The sequence below is a fragment of the Camarhynchus parvulus genome, chromosome 18 (genome assembly GCF_901933205.1).
Source record: "Camarhynchus parvulus chromosome 18, STF_HiC, whole genome shotgun sequence".
NCBI lineage: Eukaryota > Metazoa > Chordata > Aves > Passeriformes > Thraupidae > Camarhynchus > Camarhynchus parvulus.
The window spans coordinates 2,203,496-2,220,588 of NC_044588.1; the positions used below are offsets into that span (position 1 = coordinate 2,203,496).

At 40.8% G+C, this 17,093-nt stretch overlaps 1 protein-coding gene across 6 annotated transcripts in view; it reads right to left on the minus strand.

Moving 5' to 3' along the window:
• Positions 1-778: 778 nt before the first annotated feature.
• PECAM1 (platelet and endothelial cell adhesion molecule 1) overlaps positions 779-17,093 on the minus strand; it is a 31,931-nt gene continuing 15,616 nt past the window's right edge. Inside the window, exons 14-16 of one of the 6 annotated variants that reach the window (XM_030962312.1) lie at positions 14,034-14,090; positions 6,945-6,967; positions 779-2,307 (exon numbers count right to left, since the gene is read on the minus strand). In XM_030962312.1, coding sequence (XP_030818172.1) covers positions 2,278-2,307; positions 6,945-6,967; positions 14,034-14,090 — 110 coding nt within the window. In that variant the 3' untranslated portion in view covers positions 779-2,277. Of the gene's footprint in view, positions 2,311-6,944; positions 6,968-14,033; positions 14,091-17,093 lie in introns of all 6 variants that reach the window. The other 5 variants (XM_030962311.1, XM_030962315.1, XM_030962313.1 and 2 more) reach the window with 5 other exon arrangements.

The window sequence follows — 17,093 nt, forward strand, 5'->3', positions numbered from 1 at the left end:
CTGTTTGCTGAGCTCAACTTGGTGACAATACAGAAATCTCCTTTTTGTTGTTGTTGTTGTTTTCAGTAATGTATTTTGAACTGTAGTCTGAGTTTTGATTTGTTTGGTAACAGGTTCTAGACTTATTTCCCAAATATTTCCAATGGAATAATGAGACCTGTTTGGCACATGCTCGTTTCAGGACTCCTTGTGTAGTTGTTTATTCATGGGCCCATTTACCTTGTCTTCACTGGTGATTATTGTCCCATGCTCTGAAATATTTTTGTTATCTGCAAGACAAAACAGAAGAGCTCAAAGCAGTGCACAGCACTCTGAGAAATGGACAGTTCACACGTTTCAGTAGGGCAAACAACCTGTACTAGATAACTAAATCCAAAACCATTTAGGATTATTCCAGACAAGAGACAAGCTGAAAGAGAGCAACAAATTCTTCCACTGCTGCTCCATCATGCCCAGATGATATTCTGAAGCTTTCCAAACCCCACTGTTTTCCCAAGCTTTGCCAAAGGCTGGGAAGAATTTGTGGAGGAACTTTTACCTTTGCAATTTAGTAAAAGACTTATGTGAATGCAAGCACTCCCCCACTCAGTTCTTAAAGTAATTAAGAGCATTTACCTGCTGTTAAATGGGTTCCTGACTCCAGATCCGAGAGCCTGGAATCTGTGCACAGAGGGCATCTTCCAAATCCCAATCCATATGATGGATCTGTGGCTCATCACGAATAAAAAAACTTCAGAGGCATTCATTGCAACATAAATGTGCAAAGGTCAGTTCAGAGTTTTCTTTATTAAAATACCTTTTCACATTTCTTACACTAACGCATTTGCATGGACACTCGTGGGATGCTGAAAGAACATTTGTCAACAGAAGAGAGCTATGAAGTCAGTCAGTTGTGACAGGCTCATGATACAAACAACATTTGCATAGGGAACAATAAATTAGAGATATTAATCAGTAACTGGAGCTTGAAATTTTAAACATTTGGAATGGAGGATATAAGCCCCTTTTGTGTTTCTTGCTGGTTTTGCACCTTTGATGCAGTGCTTAAAGCAGTAATTATATATCTCTATACAAATCCATGGCCTCTTTTTTACTATTTTTCTAATTTAAATGAGATCCTTCTTACCTGTGGCCCAGATGTTGTAGGAATTTAATTTGCAGTAAGAAAAAGAGAGCAACTGCAATGTCAAAGGCCATCTGGTTAAGGGGTTGGGGACAGTATTTTTTCTCTTTTGTTTTGTGTTCTTTTTTTAAATTAATGCAGCTGAGATAAACATGGGCTGCAGGATTACATCTGTGTCCAAACTAGATCTGTATTAGTGGTTTATCATGCTATAGAGAAAAATGATAGGTATGGAATTCCATACTGGACAAACTGGGCACAAGTACAACTTCAGATCTCTCATAAAATCAGAGGAACTAGGATTGTACATAACAGGATTTTCAGGTACAAACTCACTGACCTGGGTGTTTTATATCCACTCAATGAAAACTTATCATAGAATCACCCAAAATAACTGCGATGGCCAATCATTTCTTGAAGAACCATCACATCAAATAAACCAACAAGCATCAGAACTTTAAAGGGGAAAAGCAATTTAGCAAAGAATAAAGGCTGTTTGTGCCTCTGATAGAAGCACTTGGCAAAGTCTGAACCTCTGAACAGTTATTCAAGTTTTTGGGGAGCCCAGAGCTCACTGTTCCCTCAGGCCCTCCCTGCAGTGTCACGTCCCTGTGGGTTATAACTGAGCTGGCTCCAAGCCTGGTAGCAGTCCAGCTGCTGCAGCACAGGGAGCTCAGCACGAGCTGCAAGGCCATGCCAAGGCACATCCATGGCTGGCCAGGCTGTGCTGAGCTCTGTTCTGCCACAGTGGTGGCACTAATAACCAACTTAGCAAGTTTAAAGCAAGCCTAGATATTTCTATGTCCTACTGGTATCACAGTAGTTGCTGCATTGTAGAAATGTACTTCCCCCTCTGTTTCCTTAGAGCACGATGAACTGGAGGCAAAAAAGGCAAAATTGCATTAGCAGGAGAAATTACAGATGAGAACCTGGGTCAGTGGTTTCTAGAGCCACTTTCCTATGAGAATTTTTATTGGTAATTTTTTTCCATTAAATGCTTTAGGAACATCTCTATTGTTCCTCCTAAGGAAATAAACTTTGCAAAGATGAGTCTGGCAAACTCATAAATAACTGCTGCAAAGCCTTTGGAACACTTGCAACATCTTCCATCTTGTGTTGTTTTCTTCTCCCAGCTGATCTTTGAGGTGACTGTACTAGGTAGCATCAGGATGCCCATATATTCTCTGCTGGCAAAAAGAGCAAAAGAGAAAAAAAACATGGGGTGAGTATAGCTGTGCCCCTACCCTCTGTCCTGTCACATATTCCTTAGAACCCTCTACAGTGAGCTAATAAAACCTCATGTTCTCTGGGGAGATGTTGGTATTATCTTCATCAGAGAAAAAGAAAAAAAGTGGGAGATTTAGAGTAACAAGTACAAGCCAGACCCCAAAACTGTTAATTACCAACATCTGTAAGTGGGTGCTTACTGATAAAAGTTGGATTTTTAAGGGAACTGCTGGCACTAAACACACCTGGAGGTCAGATCCCTCATTTACTAGGAGCCACAGTCAGACCCCATGTCAGTGCAGGAGAATGGAAACCTTTCCCTATGGGCTCGTGTCTCACAGGGAGCAATGCAGCACCTGAATTCTGGACACTGTGTTCCTGCAGGAGCCGTGCCAGGGGAGGTCTCCAGGGGCAAAGCCTGGCACTGGCAGGCACAGAGGGCAGACAGAGCAGCCCTCTGCTCCAGCCAGTGGGAATGGGCACAGAGAGAGCCCAAACTTCATTGTTTTTACATTATATGACAGAAATCATTCTGTCCACTGGGGATTCACAGCTGTCAAGTCTTTCCTGGCGTTGGTTGCCAAAGTCTCCCTCCAACAAATTTCTGCTCAGGGTACGGGGTGGCCTCTAACCTCAGCTCAGTCTGTCAGCACCGAGGCGCCTCGTTCCTTTTGTGGACTTACCCCCAAAGGATTTGCCCCATGAGTCAGAGGAATTCCTGGTTTATAATTCAGTGTTTATTTCAGAGTATCACCTTGTTTTTCATATCCTGACTGCCTGAAATCCCCTCCCCAATTTTAACTGGACACATCCTTCATCTTCCTTTCCTGTCTGAAACTATTGTGCCATGTTACTGTGCACAGTTAAACACAGGCCAGGTCCCCCTTTGGAGCTGGCAGTAGGAATTCCTTTAACACTGCAAAAATACTTTTGGGATCACTTGAGTAAGATGAGAAAGTAGCTGAATAACACCTAGAAATTCCTGCAGAGAGATGTAAATTGTACAGGTTTCTGTCTCAGAGGGCACATGCTGAGCTTGGACAAATAGGCACTAAAAGTACACAATGTCCTCATGTACTGCCAGTCCTCCTGAACCCCTAGGACAGAACCCAACAAACAAATACACAAACACATCTAGGAGGGAGCAGGAGAGGAGGAGATGTGAAGTCAGAATGTACTGCTGAGGTAAATTTGACACAATACCAATTAGTGTTTGGCGAAGTGGCTATCTCATTGTCAAGATATTTCCTTCAATATGTTTTCAGAAACTGGGACCATTAAATAACTTAGAAAGATTGCCAGCTCTGATTTCAGGAAGGAAACCTCCTCCCAGTTCCTCTCTAAGTAATTCATTTCTTTTGCAAATACTTCCTATGGATTGCATTTAAGATACAAATTTCTGAAACAGAGGAGATGGAGGGAAACAACCCCTGACACAAAACTTCAAGTTCCTTTCAAAATGACCTAAAATTCCAAGACATTCAGGTTCAAAGTACTCTGGACTGCAAATCAGTCACAACCTGTACTGCAACTGAGCCTTTATATAGTTCAAGAAATTCAAACTTTGACTAATTATTTTTCTAATGCTTCACCTTTCTTGACATAATACAAACACTTCCAATGCACCTGTGTCAGTACACAGTGTTTACTAAAAGCCTGAACTCAATTTTGTCATGGTCTCTCAGTGAAGAAGAAGCAAAGCTCCTAATTTTCCCTGCTGGATTATATTTATTCTGACAGAAACTACGTAGGGGCAAATGCACAAAAGCAGGACTAGCAACCATTAAAATGATTTGCTACATCTTCCTTCTCCACAGAGCAGTTTTCTGTTCTGCCTGTGACATCTGGAAGAGCAATGCAGAACTGAATGTTAACAGACTTTATCTGAGCAGTGGAATGCACATTATTGGAATTTAGGGAATTAAAAGGACATTGGGATCTGACGAGTCTCCACCACCATTACTGAAATAAAAAGGCTGCATATCCTCCCTGAAAACAGAGCTCTTATCAAAATACTCCTCTGTGCTGTGCTCCTTTGTATCACACTTCTGGAACATCTATTACTTCCTAAAAGAGTTGAATTCTACAAGTTTCTTGAAGGCCACCCCAGCTAAATGATCCATGTGGCATTCCCTGGGATTCAGGTGCCAGCTGAGCAGCCCAGCTCCTTCCACTCACAAATAAGGGAGCAGCAGATCAAATGCAACTTCACCTCTGAGCCAAACCCTTCATCTGGCTATCAAGAAGCAGAACAGCTGGGGAGGAAGTTTAAGCCACTTGATCACTTTATAAGGAGCATTTTCCTTTTCATGAGTAGGATCAACAGCTCCTCATTTGGACCAAACCTCTGAGACACATCACAGTTATGTGATGTGATGCATCACATGTGTGAAAATGAGCTACTGAAAAACAACCAGTTGCAAGAAAATGATGTTAAAAAGCACCTTAGTAGCTCCCAGTCTCTTCTGTGTTCATATGTGTGGCCTGCAAAGTGCTGAGAGACAGGTACAGGGAATGGAAAATATATGAAAAAATTAATCTGTCCAATCCAGTTTAGAGGGTTTATCTGGGGAGGGAGGTGCTGCTTTTGTCACAGGTTTTATTGGGAGCAGAAGTGGGAATTTAAGAAGCAGAAGAAAAGACTGTTCTTTTGCTATGTCCTTGAAAGCACTAATAATGAAAAAAAAGGAATAGTTTCTATGTTAATACATGAACAGTACAGCTAAGGAGGGACAATGTCTCAGACATTAACTGAATAAGGCAGCTTCTAGGAAAACTCGAGCAAGAGGTGCAAGTGTTATAAAACTGACTTCGCTCTGGGGTGTTTCTGAAAATGAGATTAGTTTTACAGAATAACTACTTTTATTACCCTTCTACTGCTAACATGAGAGTAATAAAAGAAGCACAAAGAAAACACTGCCCTCAGCTGACACTTTTCTTCCTTCCATCTGACATTACTTCATGGATTGCCTGGCTCAGCAAGCTTTGATGGCCCAATTAATTATGAAAGTGATTCACACAGGGTGGTCAGTTTATTTGCACTGACTTTTTCTTATACTTACATATTTTACTCACTTTTGGCCACAGGAAAACTAAAATCATCTTTGTGTTTATTAGAAATTATGTAGGCTGTGGAAAAAAAGAAGACAAAACCTCCTCCCTGAGCTTATACTTCATGTCTGTCACAGCCACCCTTGACCATTTTTTCTTTTGTGTTGGACAGGGACAAACTTTCTTCTGTATGACCCTCCAAGGAATGCCTGGTATAACCCAGGGGAGGGTTCAGCTCAACATATTTTTAGAAAACTGAGAGCAAAGAATAAAAACAGACCTTTTAACTAAGAGAGACAATGACACTATAAACCCTCCTGGCCTATGTTAATATGAGTCTGTTTATTGTAACACAATCTGTGACCTTCAGTGCACTGCCAGTGTCTGTAAATAATACAATGGGCTGCCTGTGTGTCCCATGGGGAGGAGAGTGCTGATGGAGCCTTTCAAAACTCAAATGGATGCCATGAGCTGACGTAGACTGGGCTATTGTGAATCTTATTTATGAGTCTCTCCTTTTTTCTTTTTAAGTACAAGCTCCAAAGTCACAAAGTGGGTGGCAGAAAAAACAACCGTCTGCTTAGTCTGAGTTGGATTTGATAGCATATCTAACATTCATAAAAGTACTCCTGAAATGTGAGTTCCCTGCCTCTCAGATCTCCTGAGGGCAGAGGAACAGCTCATTCAACAGATTTCTTCTATTTAAAAAAATTCCATATTTTGTCACTGGCTTCTTAGCACTATGAAGCTATTCACCACCCACAGAACATTCACAAAACTCCACATTTTTAGCTGAGATCCTCCATATATATGGATGGAGTTAGTCCCACTTCTGTGACCCAGCTATGACCCAGCTTTGTACTCTGCAATAAAAACTGTTTGCCTTCAAAATTTCTTACAAGGTCTCAATCTACTGCCAGCCCTTGGAGTCATCCTACCTGCTCTACCAGTGGATAAAAGCAAACCCAGGAGGAAACAGCCCCAGAGAGTGAACAGAAGGGACTTCTGCAAGTTGGGCTGATCCCATCCCTGCTTGTTCAGCTGCTCACACCTGAGGAAGGAGCTCATTCCAGTCTTTGGGCATTCCAGTCCCAGGGGCTGTGTGTGAGCAGGCACATCCCTGGCACAGTCACTGGCACTGGGGATGGCAGAGGGCACTGGAGCAGCAGCTCTGTCCCCAGTGATGCATTTCCAGGTGACAGTTTTCATCTGGAGCCATCTCTCACCTCGTGCCACCCTGCCAGCGTTGGTGGCACAGACCCAAAGCTGTGCAGGTGATAATGATCTCCTGGGAGATATTACCTGTGCACCAGCACCCCTACACTCCAGCCCCTTCCACAGACTCCTAAAACTGACCATTCTACAAACAGAGGATTGAAAGCCTGATTCATGAAAATATATACAAAGGGATTGCCCCATATCTGTCCTGCAAAGGTCCCAGCAACAAATAAACCACATCAGCCCTTGAGCACCATCTCACCAGATGCACAATCATCTCAACCCATGTCTCTGTATTTAACTGATTGCATAAATGTATACTTACAGAATGCCTGTTTTCCATAGAATCTGCAAAATAAAATACAATGTATAAATTATGAAATGACACCTTGCAGAGTGACCAGTTTTATGTTCCAGAAAATACAGGTATAGGTACTTCAACCCTTTTGTTCACTTTGCAATGATGTAAAACTCCTACCTACATCTAGAGGTTAAAGCTCTGGGCTTTGAGGAGTCTCCTCTTACCCCAAATATAGGGGTGAGACCAGAAATTTCAAAGCCCACACTGAACAGGACCTCTTTGGCAGCTCCCCTGATCATGTGCTAGAGTAGAAGGCTCTACTGAGGGCACAATCTGTTACTGGACAAGAGAGTCTTCCTTTTAGAGGCAAGTTCTCATCAGCATTTTACTTCCTAATCCAGTTCCTTGCCAGGAAAATAATGTATTGCAGAAATCCAGTTGAGGATATAATTTTCAGGGCAAAAATAACATCTTTGTTATATATAACCTCTTTGTTAAAATAACAGCAAAGACACCTGACATTTTATTAATAAAAAGTTGCTTGTTCCCAATGAAAAACCTGAGAGCCAGCAAGCTCTTTCCTTTTAGGGTCAGTGAATTTAAGACTGGATCATACTCTTATTTCCAAAAAAGTGGATTTAGCGATTCAGAAATTTCACAGAATACATTCAAATACCAAAACATAACTATTTCTTTCCCCTCTCAAAGCAACTCCAGTTTTAGGAGAGGATCTCAAGTCTTATTAAAAGTGCTCATCTGTATGTTCTGTTGAGATATTTCACAGGTGACAAAAGTAAGTGCTGAATTTTGAAGGGTATTTTCTTGCAAAGTGTATCAGATTCACTGGAGAGAGGCTGTGTGAAGGAAATTCATGAAATGTTCAACAAAAGGGGTTGGACTGGGCCTTGGGTTAATCTTCCCAGTATTTTTTATATAAATGGGGGTTAGTTTCTGAATCTATGTTTTTTCTAATTATGTATTTTTTAAATAGCAAATTTAAAAATCAGCCTTCCATAGGCAGAACACTTATGTAAATTTTGAGAAGTTCCCTGAAATCACTAAATGAAGGACATTATGCAGAGCACTATACCACTATTAGACCCTAATAAAAGTCTTTTAGAAACTCCCTTGTCAGCCAGCAGAAGTAACAAGGAAACTGAAACAGGTGAAGGTCTCTGGCACGGTACATTTGGAGTTTTCTACCCAGAACTTTTAACCTAAGCAAAGAATTAAAAACTGAGGTGACTACAGCACCTTACAGCAGTGCATGAACTCTCATTTCAGTATAAAATTGATCTCAGTGTTTGGCAAGATTGATCCACATATATTTAGACATTAGGAAACAAAAGAAGAAGTTACATGGAACACACAGAAAAGCATTTTTGTGTCCTGAAAACCAACAGAATTGAACAAAACCACTGCTGAGCCAGTGCTACATCAAAGCTTGGCTTTAAGTGGACAAAACCATACAGAAGGTTTATGAAGTGAGGCATTAACAAGCTGTCATTTAGTCTCTGTCACAATGTATTGTTCTCACAGGAAGGAGGAAATGAGAAATTTTGTGTAAATTCCAGACTTCAAACAACGGGATGTTGGCTACCCAAGGCTTGGAGGTCACAGTGCCAGTGATCCTGCCTCCTTGTTACCTGTCACCCACATCCAGACTCTGGGGCTTTCTAGCTGAGTGTCACAGCCCTGCCAGGAAATGTCACACTCTGTGTCAGGGAAGTGCTGTGGAAGCCTGGCTGATTTCTACCAGGTACCACTCAGGGCAGCCACTAATAAAGGCACAATGATACAGTGCTTTTGCTGATTCTTTACCATGTCAGTCTTTTCACAATCTTTTTTATTTCATTTTTGTTGAAAAGATAAATAATTTAAAAAAAGAGGTGGTTTTACTTTTTTACTAGTTTTACTGTAGAACTGACAGATTTTTCACAACACCTTGTTTTCCCTTACTGCCAAAACTGGGGAATTGAGAAATGCTGGATTCTAGACACACAGAAAAAGCTCCATGTTTTGTGAAAGGAATCAGAGCTGAAGGTCTGATACTGGTAATTTCTAAAATATTCCTAAGTCTAAAAAAGGTAGGTGGTTTTATGGACTTCTGATGGATCTAAACTCTTGGTATTGCTTCTAGCTGATGGGAATTTAAATTTACGAAGGAGTACATATAGCAGGAATTTAAGACACTGTCACCCCCACCTGCTCTTCCATTTCTTGTTGCTAGAGGTTATGGAGAGGAGAATATGTGCCTAAACAGCTGCAATTGTCAATCCACCTCCAAGGCACCTCCAGCCCTGGTGGAAGCCAAGATGTCAGACCTTGAACCAAAGGTGCTGAGCTGCAGACACACACAAAGTGCTGCCAAGGCCTTTACTGGAGCAGTAGCTTCCATCAGGGAATCTTGGCAGGCAGCTTGGGAACAGCTCTGACACGGGGCATGCACGTAATCCAGCTCTGCTCTGGAGGTTCAAGCAAGGTCAGAAGCTCCCTGCATATTTGTGCCTCACTGAAACCATCTGGCTTTGCCTGATTTTTGGCTGAAGCTGTTGTAAGCATTTGGCTCTGGAATCAACGTCTCACAGATCCAGGCATGAGTCTAGAATATGTCTAGAAATCCAAAGATCCAAAGAGTTTTTATATTGGAGAGAGGACAAGTTATTTGCCTGGCTTTGGACTGCCTGCAACTACCATGTGCCCCTAACACCTGAGTTCTGAGCAGCACAATGAATCCCCAGACCCCTGAGTTCTTCCTATGCTGGAAAAGGATTCAGTGGGAAATTATTCTGGCTAAGATGTAGGTGTTAAGCCTGAGGCTCAGTAGCAGGAAAGTATTTGAGCAGATTTCCTGATTGCTAGAGCTGATTTCAAATAGATTTGTTCCAACCCTCTGAATGCAAGGGGGATTTCTCATGCCTCTTTCCACTGGGCTATATTTATTTTTCCATAGTACATTGTTGGTTGCTGTAGGACTCAGAATTTCCTGTCCCACTGCTGCAGTTGCTTCCAAAGTGACCAACTCATTTTTCCAGACTTAGCAGCATAAAGGCTGCTTCTGCATTTTGTTTGCTGGATTTCCACTTTCCTAATAAGAAATTGGGAATTGTTATCTTGCAATAAGCCACAGTGAGCTCAGTCCAGTGCACATAAAATCAGTGCAAAGCTTATCACTGGCTTTGGGTCTGACACACAGCAAAGACAGAGTTCACTGAAGGAGAAAGAATGTACCAATAACATCATCTTCCACAGGAAGTGTCCTGGAAAAACGTGAGGAAATCTGATGAGCTGGAGTTGGCTCTAATTCTCCTCAGCAACATGAACAGGACTGTGCAATCCCCAAAACTGGGATCAACACTGAGGGAAGGGCTGGAGCTGAGATAAAGAACCAGCATGGAGATGCTTGGGCTTCCTGCCCCTGCTGCCTCTTGGGAAGATGAAAGGTGTGATGGAAATAAATCATGCCTGAAAGAGCCTCCACCCAGGCAGCTGAACTCGTGTGAGACATCCTGAGGCTCCCTCAGGAAGAGCTGCCAGCCTGGATCCAGCACAGGCTTGGGAGGCAGCAGGGTCAGAGCCGTTTTATCGTTCCTGGCAGTCTGTGGATTTGGACAATTGCCTGTTTTGCTTAAGTTTTAGACTATATCACTTCTTTCTGAACAAAAAGCAGCAACTTTGGAACTGGGCTGGGTATTCCTGACTCACAATATGCTTTGCCCTTTTTACAGAGCAACCAGAAAAAGCAGGATTTTAAGGAAATTCGTTCATCCTGGTGAGCCTGAATGCCACCCTGGTTTTTTAAGATCGTCTAGGCCTTCTGATATGGACATTCTTGTGGTGAACTTTTCCAGACACTTTCTGTAAATAACTGATTGTTTTGTCTTCTTTTATGGAGGAGGAGAAAGTTGATGGACTGCTGGTTTGACCAGGGTCATTGGAGAGGTGTCCCTATCACCCTCCAATCCACTGTCACTTTTGGAAAACTATAAATGTTGGAGTCAGAGAATAAACTTCCCCTTTCTTCCTTCACCTGGAGAACCGTGGTGTGCTTGCATTCTTGCGTGTCCCATAGTGACACCTGAAGAACTTTTACACAAAGCTGTTACTGACCTGAATGGCACTAACTGACCATTCTCCAAACTGCCATTTGGATGTAAGGTCTGATTTAAAGTTGAGGCTTGAAGTTTTTGGTATTTTATGTAAAATACTAAAGTAACAGCCCATTGCTCTAGAAAAGGCTTTAAAACAATGCCCGTGTGAACATCCTGAACACCAAATTTGTTTCTGAATTCAACTAATCTTTCAATAACAATGCAAGGACAACTTCTTATCTCACAGTTGCTTGCAGAGCAAAGTGAGCAGCATCCTCCTTAAACTCTCATTACAGCAGAGGAAATCCAGCATCCAACCAACCAGAGACTGACATTATTTGACTTTCAATCAAAACATATCTGACTAGAATGGAATTTCACAAATTACCTGCTTTTCCCACTGCAAATGAGTTAACTGTAGTTAACCACATGCAGGTCTTCTGAGTTAAATGTGCATTTGACAGTTTGTTTCTGTCTATCTCTAATGTAAAACCACCTCCTGAGTCCTGGCACTGAGAACGAGGAAAACACCACAGCAGGGAGGATGGGGAGTCTTAGCCACAGTGTGGTGGAGGCACTCAGATGGTGGAAGCAGGAGATAACATAGCCAGCACCAGGAAAATAAAAAAAGCATAATGACAGATGCTCAGCACACTGCCAAAGGCCTGGGAAAGCTCAGAGCATTATCAGCACTATGGATTCACGGTGCAGATTTTAGATAAGAGCAAGCAACAGGTATAGAACTCAATAACAACAAAATTCTATAGCAACAGCTATAGAACTCAAAATACAGGAGTTGGTTCCTCTTATGGTATCTGCCTTACTGGGGATAGCAGTGAGAGTTGTCAGAAGAATGAAGAGCAAAAATGTTTTAGCTCAGTCACAAAGAACTGCCTCAGACATAACAATTACTGAGTGTCCTTCAGCTTCCCCTCTAGTGCACACAATTTCTGGAATGCACAGACAACCCCTTCATAAGACAAAATTGCTTATGAAGCACTCAATTCTAATTAAACCACAATAGTTATCTACAAACAAATAATAATAAAATGTTACATAGGTCTTAGGGGTTAAATATGTCAAATTGTGTCGTTGACCCCAGTTCCTAAACTCATGTGATTTCCCCAAGGACACGTTTGTCTGAATCATTGCCTTCCTGAAGCAGGTTGTACTCCTGGGCTTTTGCTCAAAAATATCAAAGAATAGAATGGCAAATCAACTTCTGCACCCACTAGTCATGTTCAACATCTGTCACAATTGGCATAATTTAATATGCTTATATTAATAGATATTAAAATAGACAAAATGTTTCATAGGCATCATCCACTGCATTTACACTTTGCCACCCCACAATCACACAGCCTATGAAAAATCCAAGGTAGTGTTACATTAACTGTAACCTAGCACTGCATTGCTGGGTGATGCACTGCTTATCTAATTGAAACACTTTTCCTGTGTATCAGTCAGGAAAAACAGACGTGATTGAAACAATAAACTGGTATTGTGTTTCCAAGAATAACTGAAGCTGTAGAATGTTATGCCTAAAAGAGCAGGTGGACTGCAAGATTAAGGGATGTTTGCAGAATCTCTGGCTAATTCAGCTCAGAATTTCAATCATATCCCATTTTACTGCAGTTCCCACCTTATGGTATTACAGCCTTTTAAGTGCTCTTTGAATTTCAGCTCTGCTGTACCAGCTTGGAGTTTACATCCTCTGTTATGTACCAGAAAAAACCAGGGCTGGTGAGTGGTGTGAGAGTCACCCTCACACCTGGCCAGAGCAGGTGAGGGTTACACAGCAGCTTCTGCAGCTTTTTATAGGTCCAGTTCACACTCACTGGAGAACATTTCAGAACATTTGTGGCCTTGAGGCTCAGCCCTAAAATAAACTGTGTTTTTTCTCTTGGTGGTCCTGCATGAAATGCCTGGCCACACTCTTAAGTGTGAAAGATATTCTGATTTTCACTGCAAGGCTGTGAAAAATGAGTACACCACACAGGCACAGCACCAAGGATTCTGAAATTCCTTTGCCACTGTTGTCACTCTCTAAACACTTTGCCTTAATGCATGACCTAATCTCTCTGTTTATTCAGCTGTAAAATGGAGATAAAAATTGCCATGTAAGTCCTAACAAGGAAAAATTAAGTAATGTTTTCTAAAGTACATGGAGACCCTCACACTAAAAGATTCCCCTAGGGATATATCATGTCAGAGGTGGGAAATGCCTTGTAGAAAAAATAGAAACTTAAATCACAATCAAAAATTAAAAATGGCACACAACAAAGCCTGAATGGGGACAAAATATGAATGGTTTGCAGCCCTAATATTTACAAATCTAGACTTCCTAACATGAAGAGACCAGAGGAAATCCTTTCCAATTCAGACTTTGACAATCTATGATGAAATAACCTTTTAAGCCACTGTCTCTGAACTGATTAGTGCCAGAACATTTACAGACAGTAATTGCCAGCAAGCTGCCACTGCCCACACACAGGTCTGTGTTAGAGGAGCTGCTGAAATGATCATATTGCTGTAAAGGCTTGTAGAGGCTGTTGTTGGGGGCTTTATAGATATTTGCTGGAGTTACACCCACAGCAAATGGAATATTTTATAGCATGTGACAAACATGGTCAATTAAGAGACAAATGTTCCTCTTGAGCAGTTTGAGATAACAGGACCTAGAATCCAGATCCCTAACAGAGATTTTGATTCAGATCCAGATGTATGGCCCAAATATTCAGCAGATCCAGCACAAATGGGCTGATGAAGTAGATGTTACAAATATTAATTTTATTTATGAGGCGCCATGAAGATGTCATGCAATTTATCAACTTCTGTGATTTTGTAGCTGCACTTTGGTATGTTCCTATGCAATGTGACTTGCAGCTCTTCTTTATTATGGCAATTATGCTCTAAATATTCAGTCTAAATATTATCTTATAAAATATTCAGTCACAAATTTATCCCTAACCTCTCCACACACGCTTCCTTAAAGTGTTTAATTTTTCACTAGCTTACTTACCATTATTAGTTTTTCTGATTTCACTATAAACTGTTTCAGTCCCCTTCTGTTCAGGAGCTGGAAAATGTATGGGCACAGAATCAATATATTTTCTTTTTTTTTTTCTTTTTTCTTTTTGTTTGTTTTTTGTTTTGTTTGCCTTATGAAAAGCTCCTTAAACAAACAGAGCACACGTTTTTACTTTCAGAAGAAGCAGCTACAAAAGCAACAATGAGCCTGTGGAGACTCTGTGAAAAGCAAGTACAACACCCTCCCCAAACCAGCCTGTAAGGGCCTGAGAGAAGGATGTCTCCTTCTATGTAAAAATGATGAAAATCTGCTTCCCTTGCTAAATTTGACTTCAACATCTTCCTAATCTTCTTCTGAACTTGAACCAATACTGCTTTAATTTCACAGAGACATCTGCCACTGGAGAATGGTTGCTCTGGATCACTTTGAAGAGCTTCTTCAATTTGTTCTAAGGATTTAGGGATCCTAGCCCTGAGGAGATCTATCACTTGGAAGACTAACCATAAAGCCTTTTGGCAACTAGCCTGATTAAATCTTAATGGCAGAAAAAAAAATTAAATTGCTGTGCTTTGTGAAATGTCTCAGAAGAATATTTGCAGATTTCACACTGCACAGCTTCCATTTATCTGGGAAAAGGTCTCCTTTTGGACAGAGCCCTGTCTAAAGGCCTGAAAATAGCAAGAATAATGTTCTCTGTGGTCAGCATAAACTTCTGGCCAGTAGGAGAATGGAACAATCTCCTGGATTCATTGTATGGCTGTAGTTTAAAAATCCCTGGGCAATCAAAGTGCTCCAGAACTGTGCATTTAAAACCACTTTCTTCACTTGCTGTAAAGGTCTGTGATGGCAGGGTCCAGGAGTTTGCTGTTCATGGATCTCAAGGTGCTTCAGAAACACTCACTTATTTCAGTTAAACTGAGTCTCCTAGAAAACCTCAGAATTCTATCAGTATAACCTCCAATTCTGTGGACCTTCAACAAACCAAGAATTAAATTTTTCTATTTAAAGTTAAATTTAAAAAAAAATTAATTGTTGCTTCTTCTCTGGGAAAAAAAAAAGGAAAGAAATTTAAATTTCCGGGTACAGAATCCTGTGCTTTAGCTATTAAAAATCCCCAACATTTAAAGAATTCAGACATACTGACTTGCAGACTCAGAGTCAGGACTGTTACTGTTCCGCTGCATTGCCCTGAAGAACCCAAGTGTCTCTGGCACCACATTCTGATTTCCCAAAGCTAATGCCATTAATTTTTTGTTTTTAAATTCTGTTCAGCATCCTATAAATGCTGTGAGCTAATAGATCAGAATGGAGTTGCAAAACTGCTATTAATTTAAATAATAACAGCTACACTTCCCCAAGTGTCTAATCACAGCCTTCAAACTTGCAGCTTTGGCATGAACTTTCTTTGCAAAATAATTTGAAGATCTCAAGGCATATTTCACATGCTTACAGACTACTGCTTAAATTATCAATTCAGTTTCCAGTGAAGTAAGAATTAATCTTCTTGGAATTTTAATAAAAGGTAGCTCATTTTGTTTAGGACTCTTTTTTAGCAGGTAACAGTCCTAAATCTACTCCTATTGACTCTGTGCAAAGACTTGGTTTGAGGCATTTCCTTAGTTTGCTTTTTTATTTTTTAACATACCCATTTCATTATATTGTGGTATAATGCCACTGCCCATGTTATTTCCTTTGTCAACCTTCCAAAAGTCGTCCTAGCACTGAAAAAATGCACCAGGAGAAATCACTTGGATGATTTGACATTTTGTTCCCACTAATTTTATAATGTTGCCACCCTGCAGATAACTAACCAGATATAAAAGTAAAATAAGGAGAACATTCTTACTCAGCCATACTGAGCAGCTTCTGCCTTGTCCCTTTAGGGATATTTCCTGATCTGACTTTAGCCCCTGTTTTTGGTTTTCCTCAGATTCCCATAAAGGGTCTAAATCACCTTGCCATCTTTTTTCTCAACTAAGTTTTAGAAAAGTCAAACACTATATTTTTGTCAAGCATACAAACTTAGTAAGTATTGAATTTAATAATTCCAGATAAAAATATTCCAGAAATTAACAGATAGCTCAGACATTTCTTGAAAAACAGGATAAAACAGTGTTTTCAAATGTAAGTAATTCTTTACTGATAAAGACAAGGTGTTCATCCTTCTACAATAATTTCAACTTTGTTTGAAGTGACATTCGATCAATCCCAATTCCCAGAAGTGACAAAGAGGCAACGGTTACAGCTTAGATACTGCAGCATTTATTGCAGGAGCCTTTCACAGTACACAAAATATGACTCTCCTGCTCCTGAGAGCATTAGTATTGACATTGACAACAGTGGCAGGAGGAACAAATGATTGGAAAGATAAATTAAATCGAGGTTAGGCCAGAGAGATCAAAGAAATCTGCAGTTCCTCAAAAGGCAGAAGGAATCAGACTCTGTGTAGCTGCTGGATGAGCAATGTGTGCCCAGAGAAAAGGTAAATGTGATTTGCTTTGTCTTCCTTCAGAAAACAGCAGGAATCAGAAGAGGGAAAAGGGATTTGGAGCAAGGTGATAATCTGAAAGTTCTGTTCCCTAGGAAGGGCTGGTCATACCCACACACAGACATGAAAGAATATTATGACTGGGAACAAAACCTTACAATTATATCAACGTAACAGAAGTATCAGCAGCAGCCCTGTGGCCAAATTCTCTCTCTGGGTGTACATGATTATTACAAGGGAATATTAAGAAACTTGGCTTTGCTTCTCTTTTCCCAAGAATAAATCTCCTCCTGTTTTCATTGTGATAGGCAGTGCAGAGCTCAAGAAATAACTTGGTTTCATACAAGTTCTTCTATTTAATTCTATTTAAGCAGCATCCTCAGGATGCTCTCAGGGAGGAACACATTAAATACTCTCAGTGCAGTTTCCATTTCCATAACCAAAGCACTCCACTGTGTCCTGGGGCAACAAAGGAAATCGATCAGGGAACTGTCCATAACTCTGTACACTCCAGCACAGTTCAGTCTTACAGAATCTATCAGTGTACTGTGTGCCATGCATAG